The sequence below is a fragment of the Eubalaena glacialis genome, chromosome 12, assembly GCF_028564815.1.
Source record: "Eubalaena glacialis isolate mEubGla1 chromosome 12, mEubGla1.1.hap2.+ XY, whole genome shotgun sequence".
NCBI lineage: Eukaryota > Metazoa > Chordata > Mammalia > Artiodactyla > Balaenidae > Eubalaena > Eubalaena glacialis.
In genome coordinates this window covers 32226539-32252727 of record NC_083727.1, presented here as the reverse complement: position 1 = coordinate 32252727, position 26189 = coordinate 32226539, and the positions used below count along the sequence as shown (strand labels likewise).

At 37.9% G+C, this 26189-nt stretch overlaps 1 protein-coding gene across 17 annotated transcripts in view; it reads right to left on the bottom strand.

Annotated features, from left to right (window-relative positions):
* The window catches only part of EPB41L2 (erythrocyte membrane protein band 4.1 like 2), a 210451-nt gene that overhangs the window by 77719 nt on the left and 106543 nt on the right, over nt 1–26189 (bottom strand). For all 17 annotated transcript variants that reach the window (XR_009702871.1, XM_061207161.1, XM_061207155.1 and 14 more), the window contains exon 4: nt 1281–1385. Coding sequence is in view for 16 of the 17 variants with exons in the window: in XM_061207161.1 (XP_061063144.1) it covers nt 1281–1385 (105 nt within the window). In the remaining variant the exon portion in view is untranslated. The remainder of the gene's footprint in view (nt 1–1280; nt 1386–26189) is intronic.

The window sequence follows — 26189 nt, the reverse complement described above, 5'->3', positions numbered from 1 at the left end:
AGGCAGGCATGCAATTTAATTGTCTTCAGTTTAAATGTAGAATTAAACCACAAATTAGGAGTCAAAGATTTCAAGCTAAGTAAGTTGAGAAAATTTAATTTATATATAATTATCACTCTTAGTACCTTATATTTCATTACCAGGATGTATAAATACAAATAATGATGGCATGCGGGCAAATAAAATTTACAGCCTATATCCATCTACCAACTGACTGTGACGTGAACGTTAGGCACAGGAAAGTGCACTGTGACCAAGTGCTCTCTCTGTGCATCCTCAGAGAGAATGATCACAGTGAGTCTGCCCACAGCCACCAGCTAACAGACTTAAAAGGGCTTCACTTTAGGTGTAACCCTGGAACAAACCTTCACTCTTCACTCCTATACTTGGTATCTTCTCCTCCAGAGTTAAGTCCCAATACTCAGAAAGTGAAATAGAAAAGGAGCAGTTCTTCCTCAACAAAGAGGAAAGTGCTAGAGACTGAATGTTTGGGTCCTGCCCCAAAATTCACATGCTGAAAGTTAATCCCCAACGTGATAGTATTTGGAGTTGGGGCCTTTGAGGGTGATTAGGTCATGCAGGTGGAGCCCACATGAATGGGATTAGTGGCCTTATAAAAGAGGCTTTGGAGAGCTCTCTTGCTCCTTCCACCATGTGAGGACACCATGAGAAGGCCCTGTCCACGAGCCACGAAGGGGGCCCTCACCAGACAGTGAATTGGCTGGCACCTTGATTTTGGCACTCCTAGTCAGGCGGGGCCTGAGTCTACCACCTGAGTCAGGCGGGGCCCTGCCTTTCTTTTTGCCCCCAATAACCCACACCACAGGGCAAGGAACACCTTCACCCCACACAACCACTAATCTGTTCAGCAAGGCAAACACTCTCTCCAGACAAGTACAAATGGATTCCCTTGACATTTCTTCCAATATGCCTCCTTCCCTGCTTTTCAGACAAGCTTAATTCCTAGAATACAGGGGAATTCAAGAGCTAAAAATTCAACATAAAAATTTTAAAACCAGTTCTTTCAGTTTCTAACAATTAATGTAGTATAAGATATTCCATTCTGTCTGCTTACGATATAAGTAGAAAAGCACACAAACACACAATAGCAAAAAGTTATATGTGAAAACACAAGTTTTAAATCTTTCCAAATTTCTCCAATGAACATAAAATGTCACAGTAAAAACATAAAATAAGTTATTTGAAAGCTAAATTTTACACAGGTTACCCACAGTATTTTTCTAAGATGATATAAACAAACTTGAAATAACTTCACTTACTTTCTGCTCAGGGTTCTCCTGAAACACAAGTCCAAAGTAGTCCTTCTCCAAGAGATTGAGATGTTCACACACTCTGTCAAATAACACTTGTCCCTTAGCACGTTTCTGAGGAAAAAGAATAATATCTTTACTTTTCAAGCACTAATGAGTCCATGAGTACTGTAAACCAAGGGCATCATATCAGATAACATTTAGCATAAATTAATATGAAATATTTATATTCCAATCCTCTTTTATAATACCAAAAAGTGATTCATAACTTTTTCACTTTGGACTCCCCCAACACACTCATAAAGCATAAATTCTAAAATGAAAGCACGATCAGCCTCTATGCTTTACTGTTACTCCATGTCAATATTTCAAAAACTAAAAAAAGTAAAATACTAAGAGTTCACTTATTCGTTTTTCAAATAGTTCAAAAATATGCCCAAGCTGCCTCCCTCAGTTCCTCAAGATGGCTCATGTCACGTCTACAAGGTATACTCTCCCCAGGAAAATCATTTAGCTCCATTCCTCAATGTATCCTAACACGATTCATCCCATCAGCACTTAGGTTTGATTTTTGTTCCAAGATATTTGTAGAGTAGGAATTATGTTTTTCAGTACAAGCTACACTCTTTCTCAAGAATGATTCACTCTTTAGAACAAATCTTAAAAATAGAAGGGAAAGGAACTGAGACAGTAAATGAGCTGCCTCTAAGGATTTAACCTATTTTTGCCTTGCTTTGTTGTGTTTTATTTTTTTTTTAATTGAAGAAGCTGCTATCAACAGAGATACAAAAGCCTGTGACAGCCATAGAAGAAAAGCTCATTATTTAATCAATGGCAAAACATAAAGTGGTGACTCCAACTAAGATGCACGGCCCTGGGAACCCCCAACTGCAAAGTCAGGTTAGACACACGCCTCCCTGCCCTGCGTGGATATAAGCAGCCCCTGGACTGAGAGTGAGAAAGGAACAAGCCAGCAGACTTGTTCATCTTCAAGATGAATGCCCTCACACAATCAAAATGTCTACTAGTTAGTTCATCTAGTGTGTGAAAATGAATGTTTCCCACACAAACATCTTTAAAAATGGAACGAGATATAAAAGACATTTCAAATTCAAATCAGGACAACTCTGACAAGCGGTTTCAAAAGATAAAGTCTTCACAGAAACTCAATTCAAGAGTGTGTTTCTCTCCTCTAACCTTTTCTTCCTTCTCTTGTTGAACCACAGGTAAGAAATCCATGCCTGAAGGACCTGCGAAGGAGAATCTGCAACTTTTATTATCAAACTTTTTATAGTAACTTTTTTTATTAAAAGGTAGAATTACATTAAATAGTAGAGGGAAAAGGGAAAATGCCACACAGATTACATTATTTCAACATTCCAAGAAATGTGCTATCCACATCACTACAGATTCAAAAAATGACTAAGTACATGTAAAACAGATATGTGTTTATGTGTCCACATATTTAAGTACATGCAAATAATAGTGTAGTAAATAAGAGTACTAGGCTCCGGATTCCAAATACCAAAGTTTTAAATACCTTTCCATTATTTATAATCTATGTGACCAGGGACAAGACACTTAACTTCTATTTGCCTTAATTTGTACATCTGTGAAATGGGGATAACAGAATATACCACAGAGGACGTGGTAAGTACTCAATGAGTTATAATACATAATGAGAGCTTAGAACAGTGTGTGGCACATAGTAAGGGTTTAACCAATATTGGCTCTTATTATTATAAGCTGAAGAGCTTTATAACATGAAAAATAACTAACTTCACTTACATGAAATTTTGTGTTGAACTTTTAAAATGAAAGGTTCTGAATTTCAAACTATCTGGTCTGCATGCAATGATTAATCTAAATAATTAAGACTGAGTTTGGAAGTACTTTAAATTAACTTTATGAGGAGAAGGTGACTCATATCATGATTGTTACTTTCTTAAATGTGCAGTAAAATCCATTATCTCTTCTTCGTAAGAGCCTGGAGTAGATGTGAGGAGATTTGGTTGCAAACAACAGCAAAGAATATTTCAAAGGTAATCAATAATCTAAGATAGACTTCGCTTTCTCTGACATTAATTTCAACAACATTGTTCACTCCTCAATCTCCAGTGAGTAATTACCCAGCATAATAGGTGCTTGTTGAATCAACTAAAAATACAATATTACAGTGTACTCTGTGTGACATACTTATTTTAAATGAGGTGACATTTACCCACTCAGGCTCATAGTGACTGACCATAGTTATAATTTCAGTGCCTACTTTGTAATTAGGAAGTGTCCTTATCTAAGATAACAAAGGGAGAAAACTATTACAGCTCTTGCCACATCTATCTACTTGTTCATCACACACTATGTATTTTTAATGAGGTATAAATGAGTCACAGAAGATATTCTACGACTATAAAGCAGAGATTATCTTCTTCTTTAGAAAGACACTAAGAACTCAATGGAAGCTTATATAAGAAGTTGGCCTTTAATCAGATATAGTTTTCAAACAAACTTATTACTTCTAGGAAACCTCTGACTAAATGACAACTACTTTCAAATAAGCTAACTACTGAAATTGATTAGCCGTAGAAATCATGGAGAAACGTGACAGTGTCGAAGGAGATTCATGCTATTTTATTTGGTTGTAATGCTATTTGAAATTAGGGTAAAAAGGATAGTCAAAACAACTGATGTCTATACATACAAACCTCAGTTCAAAGAGAAAAACACATTCTAACATTGGCTTACAGTCAATTTTTATTAATAAATCATACTTTCTCACTGGTTTCCATTTCAAAAATAGAAACATGCTCTCATGGACAGCATTCCCCTAAAAGATTACAACATCCGCAAAGCTCACCACCGCAATCTGGTGTTGGTACCGCTGGGCAGCAGAGGGAAGACGCGTCCGCATGGGGCTGCAGTCAGACTCAGTCCCTCCCTCATTCGACATTGTGTAAGCTGTTTACTATTACTGGACGAGTGTGACCATGGGCGAACCACTTAGTCTCCTTAACTGTAAGATGAGATCGCAGCTCTCTCACAGCTCACTGTGAGGGTCAAATTAACCCAGTAAGAGAGTGTATGTCAAAGTGCCACACCAAGTGCCTCGCTCAATCACAGCTGAATTCTCTTGCCAACTGTCTTTCATTAGCCCACATCTAACAAACACCAAAATATCTTCTAGATGCACAGACTGCCTCTCTATGATTCTCTCCTTCCCTTTTCCAGGAAATAGGTATTTTAAATGCTTGATAAGATCTTAACTACATGCACGTATTACTTAAGCTTCCATTCAGCATCTCCACCTTCAATGAACTCAAAGGCTGGCTGGGAAGACAAAAAAGCAACAATACTATGAGGCGTGTACTGAAAGATGCACGTACAAAGTGCATGGAGGAACACCAAGAATGGAATGGTAACAGCATCTGAGAAATACCATAGCTTTGGGTGTATGCAACTTTTCTGTAAGCCTAAATTTATTTTTAAATAAAAAGTTAAATTACCAAAAAAAAAAAAAAAAAAAGAAATATCATAGCTTCACCAAGACTGTGGCATCTGAAATGAATCTTAAACAAGGAAATGATCTTTTAAGATAAAGTAATAGCATATTCAAAAGAACTTACTTTTCACTTTGGATGTTTATAAAGTCTGACAGAACCAGTTTCTATTCAAAAGATACTGGAGGTTACAGAACGATGAACTCTCAGGTGACCGCAAGGGCTTGCCAGGCTAAAAAGCTCCACATATACTAATTCTGTATCTAATATATATCAGTTCCTATGTTAAGACATTGAGGAAAGAACCATAAATAAGACACATATGGTCTCAGGAACTTTACATTAGAATGGTAGACACAGAAAATAAAAATGAAACCTACCCCCCCTGAAAAAAAAGTCCTATGAGTCTACCCCTCTAGACTGAACTAGGTACCTGGTCCAACTTGTCCAAAGAACACTGACCAGTGGCCTATGAGATATAAGAGCTCTACCCAACGACAATGTCTTACTCTGGGGATAAAGATTACCAGATACAACCACATCTTCCTTCAGGGAGTTTAAATACAAGATAGATATACACACACACACTCGTACACACACACACTCATACATACAGAGCCACAGAGTGTGTAAACACAGAGGTAGAGCCAGTGAGAAGGCAGTATGCAGAAGCCAAGGGTATCGGGGGCAGACTTATATTTGCCAGAGTATGCTCTATTGTTCCCATTGGTCCCATGAGATGCTTCACATATACACCCAAATCCCCAAAAAAGGGAGTAGAGTGGGACAAGGAAAATTCTGCCTAATGTACACAACTACTGAGCATCAAAACTCCTATTTGCATATAAGATACCCTGAGAAGCTCTATGGTGGGAAAATAAAACAAACTCGTTTATCATCATTCAACCTGATGTTTACTAAAATTATCTGGCTAAATAAACTATTATCTTTCTTTAATACAACACTTACTAACTTATTCCACAGCAGAATTACTGATCTACAGACGCTACCTCAAGAAACGAGAGAGAGAAAAATTACCATGACATGGTCCTCAAGCAGATCTGGAGACTGTTAATAACATTATCTTTTTTATTCCAAACTGACACAAGAGAGAATTCAGTTTAAACTGGTCCAGGATTGGAGTACCCAAATGTCTGGCTAAAGCAAATGATTCCCATAGATAAAATCCCAACAAGCATAATCAAAAAAATCAAAAACACACAAGGAAACCAGTTACTATTATTGAACATCAGACACGATATCAGAATCAGTTATTCAGAGACTGTAGACAATGGAATTACCAAATACAGAACACAAAATTAGTATGTTTCTATATGCTGAAAGAAATAAATGAATATTTTAAAATATCAAGGAAAAAGCAACTATCAAAAAGCAGATTCTTAAAAGAACCAATTAGAACATCTAGAAATAAAGCTATACTAATTAAATTATAATCCAAATGGACAGGGCTTGATAGAGTTAAAGAGAAAACCGGTGAACTGGACGATAGATCTGAAAAAATTATCCAGAATACAGCACAGACAGATGAACACTATGAAAGAAATTCACAGATATGTAAGATAGAAGAAGGGGTCTATATATACCTGCCAAGAATTCTACATGAAGACAACAGAATAAGGGAGAGGCAATGTTAAAAGAGTAATGGCTGATAAATGCTAAAAGTCTCAAATTAAGAAAACCCAATGGATTTCTAGCCAGATAAAATAAAACCCATTAACCTACAATCACTTTATTCCATTAAATATTTACACACATTAACATTCAAAAGATTTTGGCATGCATTATTTTAAAATAATAGACATTATAAAGCCATCAAGACAAGAAGGAAAGAAACATGAGATAGGGAATAACAAGTAGAGAAAGAAAATTGTAACAGAAAACCCAGAGAAGTTACTCTTTAAAAACCTAAAACTGATCTGCCTTGTAAGCTAATTCAGAAAGGCAAACAAAATAGTACATTTTTTCTTATCTCATAAAGAAAACACATCAAATACTCAGGAGGCATATTAAATAATATACATTAAATGGACCAAGTTATTACATTTTATTAGCATTAATCTGTAATCAAACTTGCCTGAGTGTGCTCTGACAGCAATAAGACCCAGTGGCTCACAACTTCTTTTTTTGCCTTCATGCTGTTCACAACTCACTCCATAAATAAAAATTCTCATCATTTGGGGAAGAGGAACCAAGACACAACTCACAATGCAAGTACATAAAAATATGTGTGTGTTTGTGGGGGGGGGGGATTCCCCCTGGTGGCACTGGTTAGGACTCCACGCTTCCACTGCAGGGGGCACGGGTTCGATCCCTGGTCAGGGAACCAAGATCCCACATGCTATGCAGTGTGGCAAAAAAAAAAAATGTATGGGGTCATGCAAGGTGAAATTGTTCCTTCTCCTCTCCCAGATTCTGGTATGTACCACCTTTCATGATAATCTTCAAGTCTCAACAGTTTCCTAGAAACGTACCACAGCAGAATGGTAATAACATAGATTTGAACGCCAGCCCCACCTCTTAACAGCTGTGTAACCTCAGGCAAGTTATTTAGCTTCATTTTGTCTCAGTTTCCTCTCTTTAAAATAAAAATATTCACCTTATGATGGTGATCAGAGAATTGAATGAAGTATATTTAAAGTACTTAATAAAATGTTTGGCACATTACGTGAATGCACTAAAAGGCAGCTGAAAGCACAGGACCTTTCTGGGCTGTTCTAAGATAATAATTGATTTTAAATATCATTATAAAGAGCTTTCACAGTTATTTCATCTAATCTCATTTCACAGTAAGAAAACTGAGGTTAGAGACAGCTTAACTGCTCTAACTTTTCAGTCTGATTCCCTGAATTTCTTTTAAAGCAGGCATCCCCAACTGCAGGCCGCACAGCAGGAGGTAATCAGCAGGCAAGGGAGCGAAGCTTCATCTGCCGCTCCCCATTGCTTGTGTTACCACCTGAACCATCCGCCCCCACCTCCCCGACCCCGTTCGTGGAAAAATTGTCTTCCACAAAACTGGGCCCTGGTGCCAAAAAGGTTGTGGACCACTCTTTCAAAGAGCTGAATTCTTACCTGCAATATACATAAACATTAGTACTCTACATTTCTATCCAGGAAGGCAATTTTCTCCTATTATCATTCTTTTCATTTTTTATAAACAACTTGAATTCTAGTGCATGGAAGGACTACAAACACACATTTGTCAACCAAGCAGAATACACAGATATTTTGCTTTACAATGTGCACCTAAGATATCAGTATATGTAGCTGGTTCATTAGTTGTCATAGCTGCCTGTCCCAGATAAAAAGGTCTACTAACTTGCCAAGGCATACTCTAAATTTCTTTCCTACCTTTATTTCCAACTGTTGAAACCCGACCTCTAGATAAATCTCCAAATTCTCCTCTGTGAAGCGTATTCCAAGCTCCCAATATTCATCTTTCTCTTTCAGGCACTTTATTTCACATCTATGCTGCTTACTCTTAACTTCTACTCTTTTTTTTAACATCTTAATTGGGAGTATAATTGCTTTACAATGGTGTGTTACTTTCTGCTGTATAACAAAGTCAATCAGCTATACATATACATATATCCCCATATCTCCTGCCTCTTGTGTCTCCATCCCACCCTCCCTATCCCATCCCTCTAGGTGGACACAAGGCACCAAGCTGATCTCCCTGTGCTATGTGGCTATTTCCCACTAGCTATCTATTTTACATTTGGTAGTGTATATACAGCCATGCCACTCTCTCACTTGGTCCCAGCTTATCTTTCCCCCTTCCCATGTCCTCATGTCCATTCTCTACGTCTGTCTTTATTCCTGTCCTGCCCGTAAGTACTTCAGAACCATTTTTTTTAGATTCCATATATATGTGTTAGCATACGGTACTTGTTTTGCTCTTTCTGACCTACTTCACTCTGTATGACAGTCTCTAGGTCCATCCACCTCACTACAAATAACTCAATTTCTTTTTTATGGCTGAGTAACATACCATTGAATGGATGTGCCACATCTTCCTTATCCATTCATCTGTCGATGGACACTTAGGTTACTTCCATGTCCTGGCTATTGTAAATAGAGCTGCAATGAACACTGTGGTACATGACTCTTTTTGAATTATGGTTTTCTCTCTGCTGGGTCGTATGGTAGTTCTATTTTTAGTTTTTTAAGGAACCACCATACTGTTCTCCATAGTGGCTGTATCAATTTACATTTCCACCAACAGTGCAAGAGGGTTCCATTTTCTCCACACACTCCCCAGCATTGTTTGTAGATTTTTTAAGGATGACCATTCTGACCAGTGTGAGGTGATAGCTCATTGCAGTTTTGATTTGCATTTCTTTCATGATTAGTGATGTTGAGCATCCTTTCATGTGTTTGTTGGCAATCTGTATATCTTCTTCGGAGAAATGTCTGTTTAGGTCTTCTGCCCATTTTTGGATTGGGTTGTTTGTTTCTTTGATATTGAGCTGCATGAGCTGCTTGTAAATTTTGGAGATTAATCCTTTGTCAGTTGCTTCATTTGCAAATATTTTCTCCCATTCTGAGGGTTGTCTTTTCGTCTTGTTTATGGATTCCTTTGCTGTGCAAAAGCTTTTAAGTTTCATTAGGTCCCATTTGTTTATTTTTGTCTTTATTTCCATTTCTCTAGGAGGTGGGTCAAAAAGAATCTTGCTGTAACTTATGGCATAGAGTGTTCTGCCTACGTTTTCCTCTAAGAGTTTTATAGTGTCTGCACTTACGTTTAGGTCTCTAATCCATTTTGAGTTTATTTTTCTGTGCGGTGTTAGGGAGTGTTCTAATTTCATTCTTTTACATGTAGCTGTCCAATTCTCCCAGCACCACTTATTGAAGTGGCTGTCTTTTCTCCCTTGTATATTCCTGCCTCCTTTATCAAAGATAAGGTGACCATATGTGTGTGGATTTATCTCTAGGCTCTATCCTGTTCCATTGATCTATATTTCTGTTTTTGTGCCAGTACCATACTGTCTTGATTACTGTAGCTTTGTACTATGGTCTGAAGTCTGCGAGCCTGATTCCTCCAGGTCCGTTTTTCTTTCTCAAGATTGCTTTGGCTATTCAGGGTCTTTTGTGTTTCCATACAAATTGTGAAATTTTTTGTTCTGGTTCTGTGAAAAATGCCATTGGTAGTTTCATAGGGATTGCACTGAATCTGTAGATTGCTTTGGGTAGTAGAGTCATTTTCACAATGTTGATTCTTCCAATCCAAGAACATGGTATATATCTCTCCATCTGTTTGTATCATCTTTAATTTATCAGTGTCTTATAATTTTCTGCATACAGGTCTTTTGTCTCCTCAGGTAGGTTTATTCCTAGGTATATTATTCTTTTTGTTGCAATGGTAAATGGGAGTGTTTCCTTAATTTCTCTTTCAGATTTTTCACCATTAGTGTATAGGAATGCAAGAGATTTCTGTGCATTAATTTTGTATCCTGCTACTTTACCAAATTCATTGATTAGCTCTAGTAGTTTTCTGGTAACATATTTAGGATTCTCTATGTATAGTGTCATGTCATCTGCAAAGTGACAGTTGTACTTCTTCTTTTCCGATTTGGATTCCTTTTATTTCTTTTTAGTCTCTGATTGCTGTGGCTAGAACTTCCAAAACTATGTTGAATAACAGTGGTGAGAGTGGGCAAACTTGTCTTGTTCCTGATCTTAGTGGAAATAGTTTCAGTTTTTCATCATTGACAGCGATGTTGGCTGTGGGTTTGTCACATATGGCCGTTATTATGTTAACGTAAGTTCCCTCTATGCATACTTTTTGAAGGTTTTTATCATAAATGGGTGTTGAATTTTGTCGAAAGCTTTTCCTGCATCTATTGAGATGGATGATCATATGGTTTTCCTCCTTCAATTTGTTAATATGGTGTATCACATTGATTGATTTGCATATATTGAAGAATCCTTGAATTCCTGGGATAAACCCCACTTGATCATGGTGTATGATCCTTTTAATGTGCTGTTGGATTCTGTTTGCTAGTATTTTGCTGAGGATTTTCGCATCTATGTTCATCAGTGATACTGGCCTGTAGTTTTCTTTTTTTGTGACATCTTTGTCTGGTTTTGGTATCAGGGTGATGGTGGCCTCGTAGAATGAGTTTGGGAGTGTTCCTCCCTCTACTATATTTTGGAAGAGTTTGAGAAGGATAGGTGTTAGCTCTTCTGTAAACGTTTGATAGAATTCGCCTGTGAAGCCATCTGGTCCTGAGCTTTTGTTTGCTGGAAGATTTTTTTTTTTTTTTTAATTTATTTTTGGCTGCATTGGGTCTTTGTTGCTGTGTGCGGGCTTTCTCTAGTTGCAGTGAGTGGGGGCTACTCTTCGTTGTGTTGCGCGGGCTTCTCATTGCAGTGGTTTCCCTTGTTGCAGAGCACGGGCTCTAGGCCTGCAGGCTTCAGTACTTGTGGCATGTGAGCTCAGTAGTTGTGGCTCGCAGGCTCTAGAGCACAGGCTCAGTAGCTGTGGCACACAGGCTTCACTGCTCTGCGTCATGTGGGATCTTCCTGGACCAGGGCTCGAACCCGTGTCCCTGCATTGGCAGCCAGACTCTTAACCACTGCACCACCAGGGAAGCCCTGTTGTAAAATTTTAAATCACAGTTTCAATTTCAGTGCTTGTGATTGGTCTGTTTATATTTTCTATTTCTCCCTGGTTCAGTCTCGGAAGGTTGTGCTTTTTTAAGAACTTCTCCATTTCTTCCAGGTTGTCCATTTTATTGGCATAGAGTTGCTTGTAGTAATCTCTCATGATCCTTTGTATTTCTGCAGTGTCAGTTGTTACTTCTCCTTTTTCATTTCTAATTCTATTGATTTGAGTCTTCTCCCTTTTTTCTTGATGAGTCTGACTAATGGTTTATCAATTTTGTTTATCTTCTCAAAGAACCAGCTTTTAGTTTTATTGATCTTTGCTACTGTTTCCTTCATTTCTGTCACATTTATTTCTGATCTGATCTTTATGATTTCTTTCCTTCTGCTAACTTTGGGGTTTTTTTGTTCTTCTTTCTCTAATTGCTTTAGGTATAAGGTCAGGTTGTTTATTTGAGAGTTGTCATCTTTCTTGAGGTAGGATTGTATTGCTATAAACTTCCCTCTTAGAACTGCTTTTGCTGCATCCCATAGGTTTTGGGTTGTCATGTTTTCACTGTCATTTGTTTCTAGGTATTTTTTGATTTCCTCTTTGATTTCTTCAGTGATCTCTTGGTTATTAAGTAGTGTATTGTTTAGTCTCCATGTGTTTGTATTTCTTACAGATTTTTTCCTGTAATTGATACCTAGTCTCATAGCATTGTGGTCAGAAAAGATACTTGATACGATCTCAATTTTCTTAAATTTACCAAGGCTTGATATGTAACCCAAGATATGATCTATCCTGGAGAATGCTGCATGAGCACTTGAGAGGAAAGTGTATTCTGTTGTTTTTGGATGGAATGTCCTATAAATATCAATTAAATCCATCTTGTCTAATGTGTCTTTTAAAGCTTGGGTTTCCTTATTTATTTTCATTTTGGATGATCTGTCCATTGGTGAAAGTGCGGTGTTAAGGTCCCCTACTGTTGTTGTGTTACTGTTGATTTCCCTTTTTATGGCTGTTAGCATTTGCCTTATATATTGAGGTGCTCCTATGTTAGGTGCATAAATATTTACAATTGTTATATCTTCTTCTTGGATTGATCCTTTGATCAGTATGTAGTGTCCTTCTTTGTCTCTTGTAATAGTCTTTATTTTAAAGTCTATTTTGTCTGATAGGAGAATATCTACTCCAGCTTTCTTTTGATTTCCATTTGCATGGAATATCTTTTTCCATCCCCTCACTTTCAGTCGATATGTGGCCCTAGGTCTGAAGTGGGTCTCTTTTAGACAGCATATATACGGGTCTTGTTTCTGTATCCATTCAGCCAGTGTATGTCTTTTGGTTGGAGCATTTAATCCATTTACATTTAAGGTAGTTATCGATATGTACGTTCCTATTACCATTTTCTTAATTGTTTTGTAGGTCTTCCTTCTCTTGTATTCCGGCCTAGAGAAGTTCCTTTAGCATTTGTTGTAAAGCTGGTTTGGTGGTGCTGAAGTCTCTTAGCTTTTGCTTGTCTGTAAAGGTTTTAATTTCTCCGTCAAATCTGAATGAGATCCTTGCTGGGTAGAGTAATCTTGGTTGTAGGTTTTTCCCTTTCATCACTTTAAATATGTCCTGTCACTCCCTTCTGGCTTGAAGAGTTTCTGCTGAAAGATCAGCTGTTAACCTTATGAGGATTCCCTTGTATGTTATTTGTTGCTTTTCCCTTTCTGCTTTTAATATTTTTTTTTTTGTATTTTACAATTTTTGATAGTTTGATTAATATGTGTCTCGGTGTGTTTCTCCTTGGACTTATCCTGTATGGGACTCTCTGTGCTTCCTGGACTTGAGTATTTTCTTTCCCATGTTAGGGAAGTTTTCAATGATAATCTCGTCAATATTTTCTAAGACCTTTTCTTTTTCTCTTCTTATTCTGGGACCCCTATAATTTGAATGTTGGTTCATTTAATTTTGTCCCAGACGTCTCTGAGAGTGTCCTCAATTCTCTTCATTTTTTTTTCATTGTTCTGCTCTATGGTAGTTATTTCCACTATTTTATCTTCCAGGTCAGTTATCCATTCTTCTGCCTCAGTTATTCTGCCACTGATTTCTTCTAGAGAATTTTTAATTTCATTTACTCTGTTGTTCATCATTGTTTGTTTGCTCTTTAGTTCTTCTAGATCCTTGTTAAACGTTTCTTTTATTTTCTCCATTCTACTTCCAAGATTTTGGATCATCTTTACTATCATTCCTCTGAATTCCTTTTCAGGTAGACTGCCTATTTCCTCTTCATTTGTTTGGTCTGGTGGGTTTTTACCTTGCTTCTTCACCTTCTGCATATTTCTCTGTCTTCTCATTTTGTTTAACTTACTGTGTTGGGGTCTCCTATTCACAGGCTGCAGGTTCGTAGTTCCCGTTGTTTTTGGTGTCTGCCCCCAATGGGTGAGGTTGGTTCAGTGTCTTGTGTAGGCTTCCTGGTGGAGGGGACTGGTGCCTGTGTTCTGGTGGGTGGGGCTGGATCTTGTCTTTCTGGTGGTCAGGACCGCATCCAGTGGTGTGTTTTGGGGTGTCTGTGAACTTATTATGATTTTAGGCAGCCTCTCTGCTAATGGGTGGGGTTGTGTTCCTGTCTTGCTAGTTGTTTGGCATGGGGCATCCAGCACTGAAGCTTGCTGGCCTTTGGGTGGAGCTGGGTCTTAGCGTTGAGACGGAGATCTCTGTAAGAGCTCTCACCATTTGATATTACGTGAGTCTTTAAGGTCTCTGGTGGACCAGTGTCCTGAACTCGGTTCTCCCACCTCAGAGGCTCAGGCCTGACACATGGCCAGAGCACCAAGCCCCTGTCAGCCACACAGCTGCTAGAGCTGAAGGGCTCCTGCAGAGGCAGGGGTGTGGGGAGGGGGGTGGCTGGGGCTCATTGCGGGGACAAGGACACTGGCAGCAGAAGTTCTGGGAAGTACTCCTTGGTGTGAGCCCTCCCAGAGTCCGCCATTAGCCCCACCAAAGGGCCTGTCATTCTACTCCTTTTGATACTTACTACTTTTGAAGACTGGGTTCTTTAAGCTAAAGTATGTCTGACTCATTTTAATGTCTCCTACAGCAGTACCTCATTGATTCACTTCACTCACTCGTAGGCCAAAAGATATGCTGCATGCAACGGCTTGGTGCTATAATGCCAGCCAAAAAGTTGGCAGAGTTGAGTCTAGAAATCAGGTCTTCTGGCTCCCAGTCTTCTGCAATTCCCTGGCTCTAGCTCATGGACTACCAACCCACAGATATTCAAGGAACTAAGCCAAACACACACTGCCAACTAGATTCTAGAAGAAGAACAGCCAGAGTCCTGTATTTTATTTTCACAATTCTACATTGTACTTGGACTCTTCCTTAGTAATTAGAGCATTTCCAAATACTTCTTGGGAACTAGAGGAAAGACGTCAGCAGAAGAGCCAATCTGCCCGTTTCTCTTAAGAGCTGACCATGAACCACCTTTATGCAAAAGGGGACAGTGGGATTTTGCAGTCTTTACACATTCCTGCCCTAAGACATCAGTTGCTGTTATTTCTTCTTGCTATCTGAAGCATGCCTTTGCTTTATATCCCATCTTACACTAGAATCTTTATAGAGTACAAACTGTGTTCATCTCTATTCTGATAATGTAGGACCAGTTAATTAAACAATTAAAACCATACAACAGTTAGTCAACTTGCCAAGTACACTTCAAAAAGAAATCTTACCTTCTATATTAAATGCCAACAAGCTTTACAATCTACTTTGCCCCTGTCTGCCTCTCCCTAACCTCACTTACACCATTGAACAGTAGTATAAAATCAATGGGTTGAAATTTTCAACAAGAAAAGAAAACAGAGACAAAACAAGATGATTTAGGTGGATTTAATATATATTATTCAAGGATTGGAAGGCTAGCTTTGGGGAACTTTCTTTGGGAGGGGTTGGGGAGGAAAGCAATTTATAGCAAACCGAGCGGAAGAAAGGCAGCCTGGAATCTGAGACGCTGAGCGAAGTTCCCCGTGCCTGTGCTGTTATTTGTGGCATTCATTATTGAGGCCAAAACATGACATTTCTGGAGGCCTCTCAACTTGGAGGAATTTGTGCAACTGCTTACCCGGCAGATTGCAGTCAACACCACACACCACTGGCGTTTTATAAAACACCATCACTGTCTCCGTGTAGGCCCCTCCACACTGCACTTATTGTGCACTGAGAAGACAGTGCTGGGAAGCGTACAATGCGATCCATACATCACAGCCCTTGAGCGATGTATTTCGCGCTAGCTCTAAACTACACTGTGCAAGTATAAAAGGCCAAGGAAAGAAAGGTATGCACAGAGCAAACACAACAACTGAGACACTGTCATGGGAGGTGGAGGAAATCAAAGATAACCAAACAGAAGGGGAAAGGAGTGTCTTAAAAAGTCTCAGGTCAAAATTTATCGGATCATTCTTTTCCTACCAATCTGAATGACACACCTCTGTCCCCAAGTTCATTCAAATCCTGGCAAAAAGGAAGAAAGAAACCACATCCAATGATTGTGTATATGTGTATTCAAAATGTAACTCGAGAAGTAAATGAGACATTTATAATAAAGGAAGATTTTAAAGTTCCCTGATCACTATTAAGTTTGAAAAAGTTTTTGACTGCTCAAAAAAAAAAAAAAAAGTGTATTATATAAAAAATATATAAACGTACACACGTATAGTATATATAAATAAATATGTGTATATATATACACATACACATGTATACACACACACACATACCTATTGTTTTTTCTTTGAGTAGTTGAAAAAAAATTTCCAAACTTAATTTTCATTAACGATCAGGAAAAATTTGTATGTATGTATATCGATAGACAGACCGACAGACAGACATGCATTATCAAAATTACATAAGCAGGTAGGTTTCTTAAAAGACACTACAAAGAATGATAAGCAGAAATCTTTCTTATATAGTATTCCTTCAAGACCAGCCTCTAAAAGAAGAGGGAAGAAAAAGAAAAATCCTCTCATAGTTCATTACAGACTCTCTATTTCTTTCCATTCCACAGGATTCAAGGAATTATGCTTCAACATTGAGGAAATTCTGCAGTGTTGTTGACATGAATGACATAAAATACTATTCAATATAGTTTTAGGTGCTAGAAATAAAAATTAAAAAGCTGCTACAAAATAAAACACACACTAGACCAGAACGCACCGCACAATACCCTCCAGTAACTGTGTCCTGCAATAATATTAAAGGAAACCCTAGTGTAGCTAGATGCATACATGCTCACCTTTAATAAAATCACATGCATACCTTAATTAACTCCTGAAGAACAGAGGAGCTTGCCTTTCTTCTATATTATAAAACCCTATTTCATGAGCTCAATGATTCCCATTCTATCCAAGTCTAAATGCAGTATTGAGATGGCATGCTTTTCTACCCCAGTCTGCTGGTGTTTGAAATGTTTCATAATTCTTAACTGAGTACACAATTCATCTCATAAGCAACCAGGTAAGTTTAGATCGCAAACAAGATAGAAAAATATGTTTCATCTTTATGGTATATGGAAAATGGCAAACAAATGCTAATTTTATTTTTAATAAATAAAACATCACACTTTTACTCTTTCATCCATAGCCACAACCTTCATTTCTAAGGTGGTTAATAGTTTTTATTTTCCACAAACCAGAGGTTTTCATCTGTTTTCAGGACACAAGAATCAGCTAGCTAACCAAAGGGTGTCCTCTTGGAGGACTTCTATCTCCAGGTGCAGGACCGGCCTGCCGACGGCTATTCCAGAAGCCAAGTCTACTCCTCTCACCAATATGCTCGCTCCAGGGTAATCTGAAAGCCAAGCTCTGGAATGGAGCTTCAGAAAAATCTCACACAACCTCCAGAGCGATGGATCGTGAAGCTTGTTAAGCAAACTATTTATTGATGAAATGTAAATATCCACACACACATTTTACACAAGGAATTCTACTTATTTTTTCGCTTTAACTAAACGATAAGGAATAATAAACACCTCTGTCAGTTCCAATATGTGTCGGTTGCTCAGCTGTTCATAAAATGTGGTCCCTTAAATGCCTTCCTTTGGTAATAAAAGTTTAATGTAATGGTATTGTAGCATATGAGGAAAAATCATCTAAATCTTCATTTGCTCTAAGCGAACAGCTGCCAAATAGCCTGCAATTTCTCAGATGCAAAATCCAACTATATTTCTATTCCTACAGCTTAAAGCAGATAAATTGATCTTTGATGTTGTTTTCTTAATCCAGCTGGCTACGGCCAATGTTTCTCTTCTGACTCTCCAACAAGAGGGTAAAGTCCTTGGACAGTAGAGATGGGTTTATTCAAAATTTTCAATATAAAGTGTACTGTTTTTAAATCTTGTTTTTCCTCCTGCTTATAAAAATACTAACGTTTGATTTTTGAATCGAAGCAAGTTCTTTTAATTACAAAGTGAACGTGATTATTTAAGTGGTATATGTTTATATTATGGACCTTCCAAGTCACTAAGTTATTGATAAAATATAATAGCAAGATATTGAGAATTCATCCAAGGCAAAGGACGTTAGCATTTTCATCAAACGTTCAAGAAAAATATTAAGATCCTGAGGAAAAAATACAGTCAGGAGTTTAAAATATCATGATGATAATAATTGCACCTAATATTTATCAAGCCCTTACTATATGTTGGGCATTGCTCAAAGCAAATCAGAACCAGACAAATTCAGCCAGACAGACACTTAATAAGACTTCCTGCAGTCTTACTGTAGGAGCTCTACTCCACTCACTTCCCTACCACTAGGGGAAAATTCCCCACCAGCCATGTTCATATTTCAAGGAGGAGCTAATTGATCAATTCACCATATACCTGGGGAGCAGGTGCTCTGCCAGGGAGTGCCTTGGTAGGCAGCATGTTATGGCCTCTCAAAGCAGTTTTTAAGTCTGGCTGCATAGATGCTCGAGTCCAGCATCAGACCCACTGAATCAGAATCTTCAAAGATAGCACCTGGGCATATGTATTTTTTTTTAATTTTTGTATTAGACTTTATTTTGTAGAGCAATTTTAGCTTCACAGGAAAATTGAGCAAAGGATCCAAAGATTTCCCATATACCCTCTACCCCCCGACATGCACGGCCTCCCGAATTATCAGCATCCCCCAAAGAGCGGTACATTTGTAACAACTGATGAACCTACACTGACACATCATAATCACCCCAAGTCCACAGTTTACATTAGGGCTCACTTTTGGTCTTGTACATTCTATGGGTTTGGACAAATGTATGATGATGTGTCTCCACCATTACAGTATCCTACAGAATAGTTTCACTGCCCTAAAAAAAAAAAAAAAAAAAAAAAAAAAGCCTCTGTGCTCTTGTATTTTTAAAAAGCTTAACCAAGGATTCTGACCATGAGGCAAGGCTGATACCAAAGTCGGCAAACAGATCCCCTCTCCCATGGTAAGACTACCTGCCCTCACACTCAAGTCCATCAGCTTTCTGTTTTCAGTCCGGCCAGGCACCATCCGAAGGAGCATACTCACCTTTTGCCCCTTTCAAAGACCCAGACACAAAAGCCAGGACCCAACGCACTAACTGATACATCAATTGCTCAATTTTTCACTTAAAATCCTTTTTAAAAAATGACTGTTTCATATAGCCCAATAACATAAAATTTATCTGACAATCTTTAATGACAACTGTATTTGAGACTACCTTCAAGAAAGAAATCACAAGGTAGAAAAACACAAGACACCTGTTTGACTACAGATCTTATCACAGATCAGGCCCAATGAAACTATTCTTACCTCTACTGGCCAGGAGTGTTTCAAGTATTTTTTAACAACTGACCAAAGTGGAAGTCAAGTTGTAACGCAGAAAAATCTTAATCACTTAAATATTTACTTTATTACTTTATTATTATTTTAAAACAGAGGCAAACAGGATCTGATACAAAGAAAGAGGTCTTGAAAAGGTTCTTAAGAAATAACAGTAATTTCCTTATACCTCACCACCTGAATTTCTGATTCTTGAACTCAATGACAAGCAACTTCTGGGTAATCTGAGGGAAAAAAGTACATTTCATTTTGAGATATCTCAATTTTTAAACACTGATCTGAGGCAGCAGTCTTTCTATTCAGCTTGACATTTTTTTCCAAGGTAAAAGTTTTTCATTCCCAGTAGATGACTAACAAACTAAAGTAAAACAAAAGACAAAGTGGCAAGGTCTTTGTTAACCATGGGCAAGTAGGGAGCAACAGATGAGTCTTCAAGACTTTGCTTGACTTAAAACACACACAAAGCGACTACTTAACTACATAAGAAGAAAAAGTGTGAGGCATCAGAAACATGGAGGTTCAGAAGCAAGAAAGTTAGGGAGCATTTGGGTATGCCTCCCCAAAAGGCCACCTTACCAGCAGTATGTCCACCTGATCCAAAGGCCAAAAACCCAGCCCTCTACCGCCCTCACAAACTGCTTTCATTTTTTCATTTCCCTTGGCTTCCTGAGTGAAACTCTACCACTTACGATTCTTTAGCGTGAACAGGCTTCTGTTAAAATGCAAATACCTCCTAGAAGGCAAATACAAGTAATCATCCACACAGGACTCATTCACTCAGATTGCGGATCCTCTCATTATTTAGGTGAGAGATCGGCTACGTTTGAGAAATGAGAGGAATTTTAATTCTGGACAGAGAAAAAGTAAGCAGGAAGCATTGGACATTTTTTGTATTATGATACTACAAAAGAGTAACAGAATATCATCATGGAACTAGGAACAAGAAAGTCTAGGGAAAAAAGCAACAAGAAATAGGAAAAGAATATGAAAATAAAAAGGGATTTTAAATTTTGGCCTGAATTAGAAAAGTGGGGTAGAAATTCTGTCTTTATCCACCTGCTCCAAGATTTAGCACCCAGAACTCAGTTCAAAAACTTTATAGACTTTTACAAATCGACTTGAAAGTCTAATCATTTGTGCCTTATTTCCATGGGATAACATACTCTCCAAATAACTTACTGACGTATACATATATATAACCTGTCTATAAGCTGGAAATGTCCTTTATAATGCTTCTCTGCACATATGTATTCACATATCCAGATGGTCACCTCAAAGCTCTCCTATATCACTTCTGCCATAAAATGCAGCGTGACGTGTGACAGACAGCTACTTGAAATTCAGAATCTTTTCCAACAGAAATAATATTTTTACATGGTAAATGGGTTTCAGGCCAATCATTCCCCTTCCCAACTTCAACTCCCATCCTCACACCTATTAGGTCAGTAACATGCCCAAATGTAAATACTAAGGTCCATCATAAGTTTTCCAGCAGAATTTGGAGTTAGTTTAACATTTACTGGGAAACCTAAGTAAAAATCAACACGTGATAGATGAAATAATCTGACTGCAGGAGACCCAGGAATAAAAGGTCTAAAATGTTAGGGGAAGAAAGGGTAGGTGGTTGAGTGTATGTATACGTATCCAACAAATGTACAGATCCAACGAGGCTTCCTGAAGGGGGAGGAATAGGGAGAACTAAAAGTGGGAAGTTAGCAGTATCACTAGGAAGAAGGGTAACCTGGCCTGAAAGCACAATTATTCTTGACCTGCTGGCAGATGTATTCACCCTCCACTGTGGCTTTCGATCAAGCTACAGGAGGCTAAAGACACCTGTTACTATGTTGATATAATACCCCTTGCTCTGAATTTCATGCTCACAAAGATATCCTGAGATTTAGCACCATCTGACAACTTTCTTATTATGAAGGAAAGAATTAAATGACCAATAAATCTAAATGTTTCATTCTTCCTGGCAGTTATCTCTCACTGTAAATTCATTTCCTGGAATTCTTATGTCTACATTTATAGAACTGGTCAGCAAGGGCAGTTTTCCCCTGCCTGACTGACTCGGGCACAGTGAATAGAGTTAACGTGCATCCCAATGCTGAGCATCACACCCTGCACAGTGAAATTCTCCCAAGTCCGATCTTGTTGAAGAACCCCCCCCTCCACCAACATTATCACCAATGCTTGGTCCAGAAATGTTTGATGAACAAAGCCACAAACTTTGCATAATACATAGCTTAGGACCCAAACCAAGTGGATAAGAACTAAACTATACCTATTAATTGCAAAAAACAAAATAACATATGTTAAGTAGAACAGCATTTCCATCCATTCTTCTCCTATGACCTACCTCTGCTCTGCCCAATTAAACACACATGCAAAACAAAATGGACTATCTAGACACCTGCAGGAAATAGTGAATCAAGAAAATGAAAACTAACAAAAAGCATCTGTAAGAAAACAACGAACAATGTCAAAACAAATGCTACTAAAGCTACCACAACCAATTAAAAGTCTTGTTATAATGAGATATCCAGAAAACATCCTGGCTATATTGAGGGAGAGGGCCCTCTTCACTTTATCCTAGTGACAAAACAGGCTCAGTGTCCAGATTTTCCTAAGTAGAAAGTGGACTTCTAATTAAAGATGGTAGATTGAAAATACACATTTAGCCCTGCTCCCTATGGAAGCTATTCTAAAATGAGGTGGTTAAGTGCACACATGAGCACAACACACACACATTCTTTTCCCCCCTGACAATGGAAAGGAGAAAGAGAATGGAATCAGTGCCAATAAAATTTTGGAAAGCAGACTGGAAAAGGGTAAACAATAGAGTCCATGCATTTTTTTTATATTTTATGTTTACTTTGCAACCTCTCCTATGGGTGGGAGCCCACCTCTTCTTAACGTTTAGCAGAAGTGAAGAGATTAATCCATTTGAACCCCAATGGTATTCTGGCTTTGCAAGAGGAGAGGATTCCTAGTTAAAGCCAAGCCACGCAAAGCCTGGGCCAAAACTGACAGCGCTGGCCAGCATGGTTTGCTCCTAACAGAGTTTACATTTTATTATGTTATCCTTGACATATAAGGAAGTAGGCATTCAAGCCTTTTCTTATAACCCCAAATTTCTGCTTGGATTTTACTATTTAACCATTTTCAAATGAAAAATGTACTAGGCTAAGTACTGCCGAGTTTTCCTAAGTACATCATTCTTCGAAGTCTAAGAGTTCCTTTCTCCTCAATGAAGATTTGCTTACCAAATCCAGCCCATAATAACTTGGCACTTCTGCACTTTTATCTAAACCATAAACAGTACTTTATCAACTATATGCATATTCTTGTTTCACAGGTAAAGTTTACCTCTGAAAGTAAAATCTATACTTAATTTAAGAGGACAAATTATACCTCATACTTTTCTCTTTATCTTCTCAGACAGGAAACAAATCAATATTGGGGGACAAAAATTACTTCTAAACTCACAATATATATTTAAATGAATACTACTTTGAGGCCAAATTCATAAAATACTGTGGAAATATGACTTCTTTAACTTTCTATTTTTCTTAAAAATTATATACCATCACTAATGAAGGTCAGTAACCAGTCACTAAAGTAATTTTTAAGAAGTGAAACTCCACATTCTTTTCGTCCAGCTTTTTCTCTTATTCACTTTGAACAGCAAAACTTGGAATAAATCTGTGAAAACTATAACCTCTTAAAAAACAGCAGTGACTAAAACTGTTAGATTATATAAAGAGGCTGGTATCAAACTTCTAGCCAGATGAGCACACCAAATTTTTCTAAGTATCTTTTTAAGAAACTGCCAAATACCATTTCCATTAAAACTTATGTAAAAAACCATAAGCAGCAAATCTCTGTAGGCTAGCAGATTCTCTGTAAACTATTTGCCTACAGTGACTTTTGACATTTGATTCAGACAAGCTTTTCTGTGCTATAGAAGAAAAGCTTATTAGAGTGTTCCTATTTGATTCACTTTAAATTGCTGCTGACAGAAATATAGAAAGAGATCAATGAATATAATAAACAGATCATAATAAGACTCAAATTCTTTCCTATGTTAATAACTAGATGATGCACAAAACTAGACAACTCAAAACAGGTTAAAATGGCATATTCTGCAAATATAGCACACAGTTATGAAACATAGTTCAGTTAGTAGTTTTGAGGCTGTCTGTCTAGAATTAAAAAAAGAATAATATTCCTAATCATAACAGAGTTGATGTGAAACTCTGTTGCAGAATATAACAAATATAAAAATAGGAATCTGACAGATCATTTTTCAGTACTTTAATCATTTAGCCACCTTGCATGAAGAAACTGTTTTTCTGACTAATCCAGTGCTTTTTATAGACTATTTTATTATGTTATATTGCATTTGATCCCTTTAAGATTCAAATGTTAGCATATTATATTAAAGTGCTGTAAATAGGGATGATAAATTCTGTACATGTTTCCACTAGGCCACAGAGTCTTGATCCCGCTGTGGAAAGGATGGATGGAAAGAATGGCCCCAGCTCGAGCTTCCGTGAAATAAATTCAACAACGCTCACAGGTAAAGGCAAGATTCTCAAATTTCTGTTCCCCCATTCAAGCTCCTGCACACAATCTCCACAGAAACCCTGGTTGGGGGGGAATAGGGAGATGGGATCAAGGAGGAGAATATTTGGCAAAATTTCCTAATGGTTGAGAAATAAAAACTGTCAGGAAACATCTTTAATTTGCTCAGGAGAAGACTGGAAAAGAGACTGGAAATAAAACAGTAATGAAAACAGAGGGATTCCCAGCAGAAGGGGTTTAACAAAAGATACTTTGTTTCTTGTTGAATGAGAGAAAAATAAAATTACATCTCATTTGATGAACTCTGAAAAGGAGTTAAAATTTTTTTAATACCTACTTATGTTAGAGAGCAAGAAAACATATCTGAACAGATTTTAAAGTACAAATTTTATTCTGAAAATGACTTTCCCCACTATTTCAAATGTTATTCAACCTTCAAATAATTTTCATTCCAAAACAGGAAAAAAAATTCAAAGATCTGGTGCCTGGTCTACTATCACCCTCAGGTGAGAGTAAAACTTAAGTGGTAAATTACTGAGGCGTCAGCTTGCCTGGCAGCACGTGTGAGAAAGGGGCAGGCAGAGATAGATGCTGCCTTCAAAATTATGTCAGGATGGTTACTCATAGTGAGAAGTTACTTTCAAGTGTCAATTTAATGCTTTCAAAAACCACTGATGCAAGGGCAAAAACGGCAATCCGCAGATTTTGAAACCAAAAGTGGGGAAGACAAAGGAGAACGAATGTGGTTGAATTCTTGACTGCTGAAAAATTAAAACCATATCATTCTTTAGTTTGCTCAAGAGAAAAGAGGAGCATTAGAGAAAAAGAGGCAGGGAGTAAGGTGTTAATTATACTCTCCTCTCCAAGCCCAGCCTACGCCCAGCCAGCCAGCAGCCATCTGACCTGTGGCAGCTCAGATTTGTGTGAAAGAACTCTTAGGCTTCTGGGAGTCTACATTCTCTCTATGCTGTGAGATCCTGAAGGGCCAAGACCACTCCTTATCCACTTCTGCATCGCTCTCACGCCTCGTCAGTTCACAGACTTTATAGAAATTTAATAAATCACTTTCATTTATTTAAACCTATGAAGTGTTTCTACAAAAAGTTAGCCTACTGTTTCTAAGCACTGAAAAAGCAGGGCAGCTGTGGATAGAAGTACTAATATGAGAGGGTGGAGGATTACACACACACACACACACACACGCACACACACACACACGCACACACACACGCACACACATATCTTTCTTTTCTAACTGGAAAGGATGGAGAAAAGAACTAGGAACACAAACAAGCAAACACAATCATTTAGCTTAGATAAGGATAAAAGTTTTATACACATAGGAGAAAGCAGAGAGAAATCAACAATTAACTTTTTATGAGTAGTGCTAAAGGCAAAGTCCTGCGTTGATGCCCTATGGGGAGAGAGAAGAAAGTTCTTTTTCTCAAGGAACTAACAATCCAGGTGAAGAAACAACATAAGCATGAGAAAAATCAAACAATAATACAAGAGTTTAGCTGTTGTTCAACACAACAATACAAGAGACTCTCACAAGGCAGCACATGATTAATTGTCCAATGACTGGTGAAAACAAGTTCAGAGGAAGAAAAAACCTCCAGACAGCTGGATTTAAGTTGGACATTAGAAGATTGGGGGGAATCGTGTGGATTGGGAAATTGAAATGGCAGAGATGATCTGATCAGAAACTTGAGGAAAGAAAGGACAGACAATTCAGTGCCTTATTAGAAGACCAATTTGGCTGGCAAGGGAAAACACAGAAAATCCTATAGTAATAGATCAAAAGACATCCTGAGGTCATACGCAACAGCGTCCTGAATGCCCAGCTAATGAGTCTGCTCTGCTCCTGTGAACCCCTCATGTTCTTCAAGCTGGACCAAAGTATTCAACTACTCACATGGCATGGCAGTCTTTTCCCATTTACTAAACAAAAATTACATTATTGGATAGAATGATCACCTTAAATTCCTTTTTGAGCTAAAGGGACAAATGGACAGTTAACCAGAGACATTCCATCTGGACCTATGTCACTGGAATTTTAAATGGCATATAATATATGCCAATTAAATTGTTCACAGTTCTATTTAAATCATATTTAAATCTAACGCTATTTTGCAGGAGTTTAGAGGGCCACAACTTCCAGATCCTCTACAAGATGTAGACAGTTAAAACTATTTAACTCGTAAACCTAGTAAGGGTCGATTATATAGAAGTCTAAAAGAACAAGCCTTGGAGGGTGACAGTAGACATAAACAATCAAGTAAGTAAATAAAACACTCAAAAGCAATGATAACAAATTGGATTTCTGAGGCCAGTACTCTACACAAGAAAGGCAAGAAGACCTTGACACATTCTACTGTCTGATAAACAGTTTTAT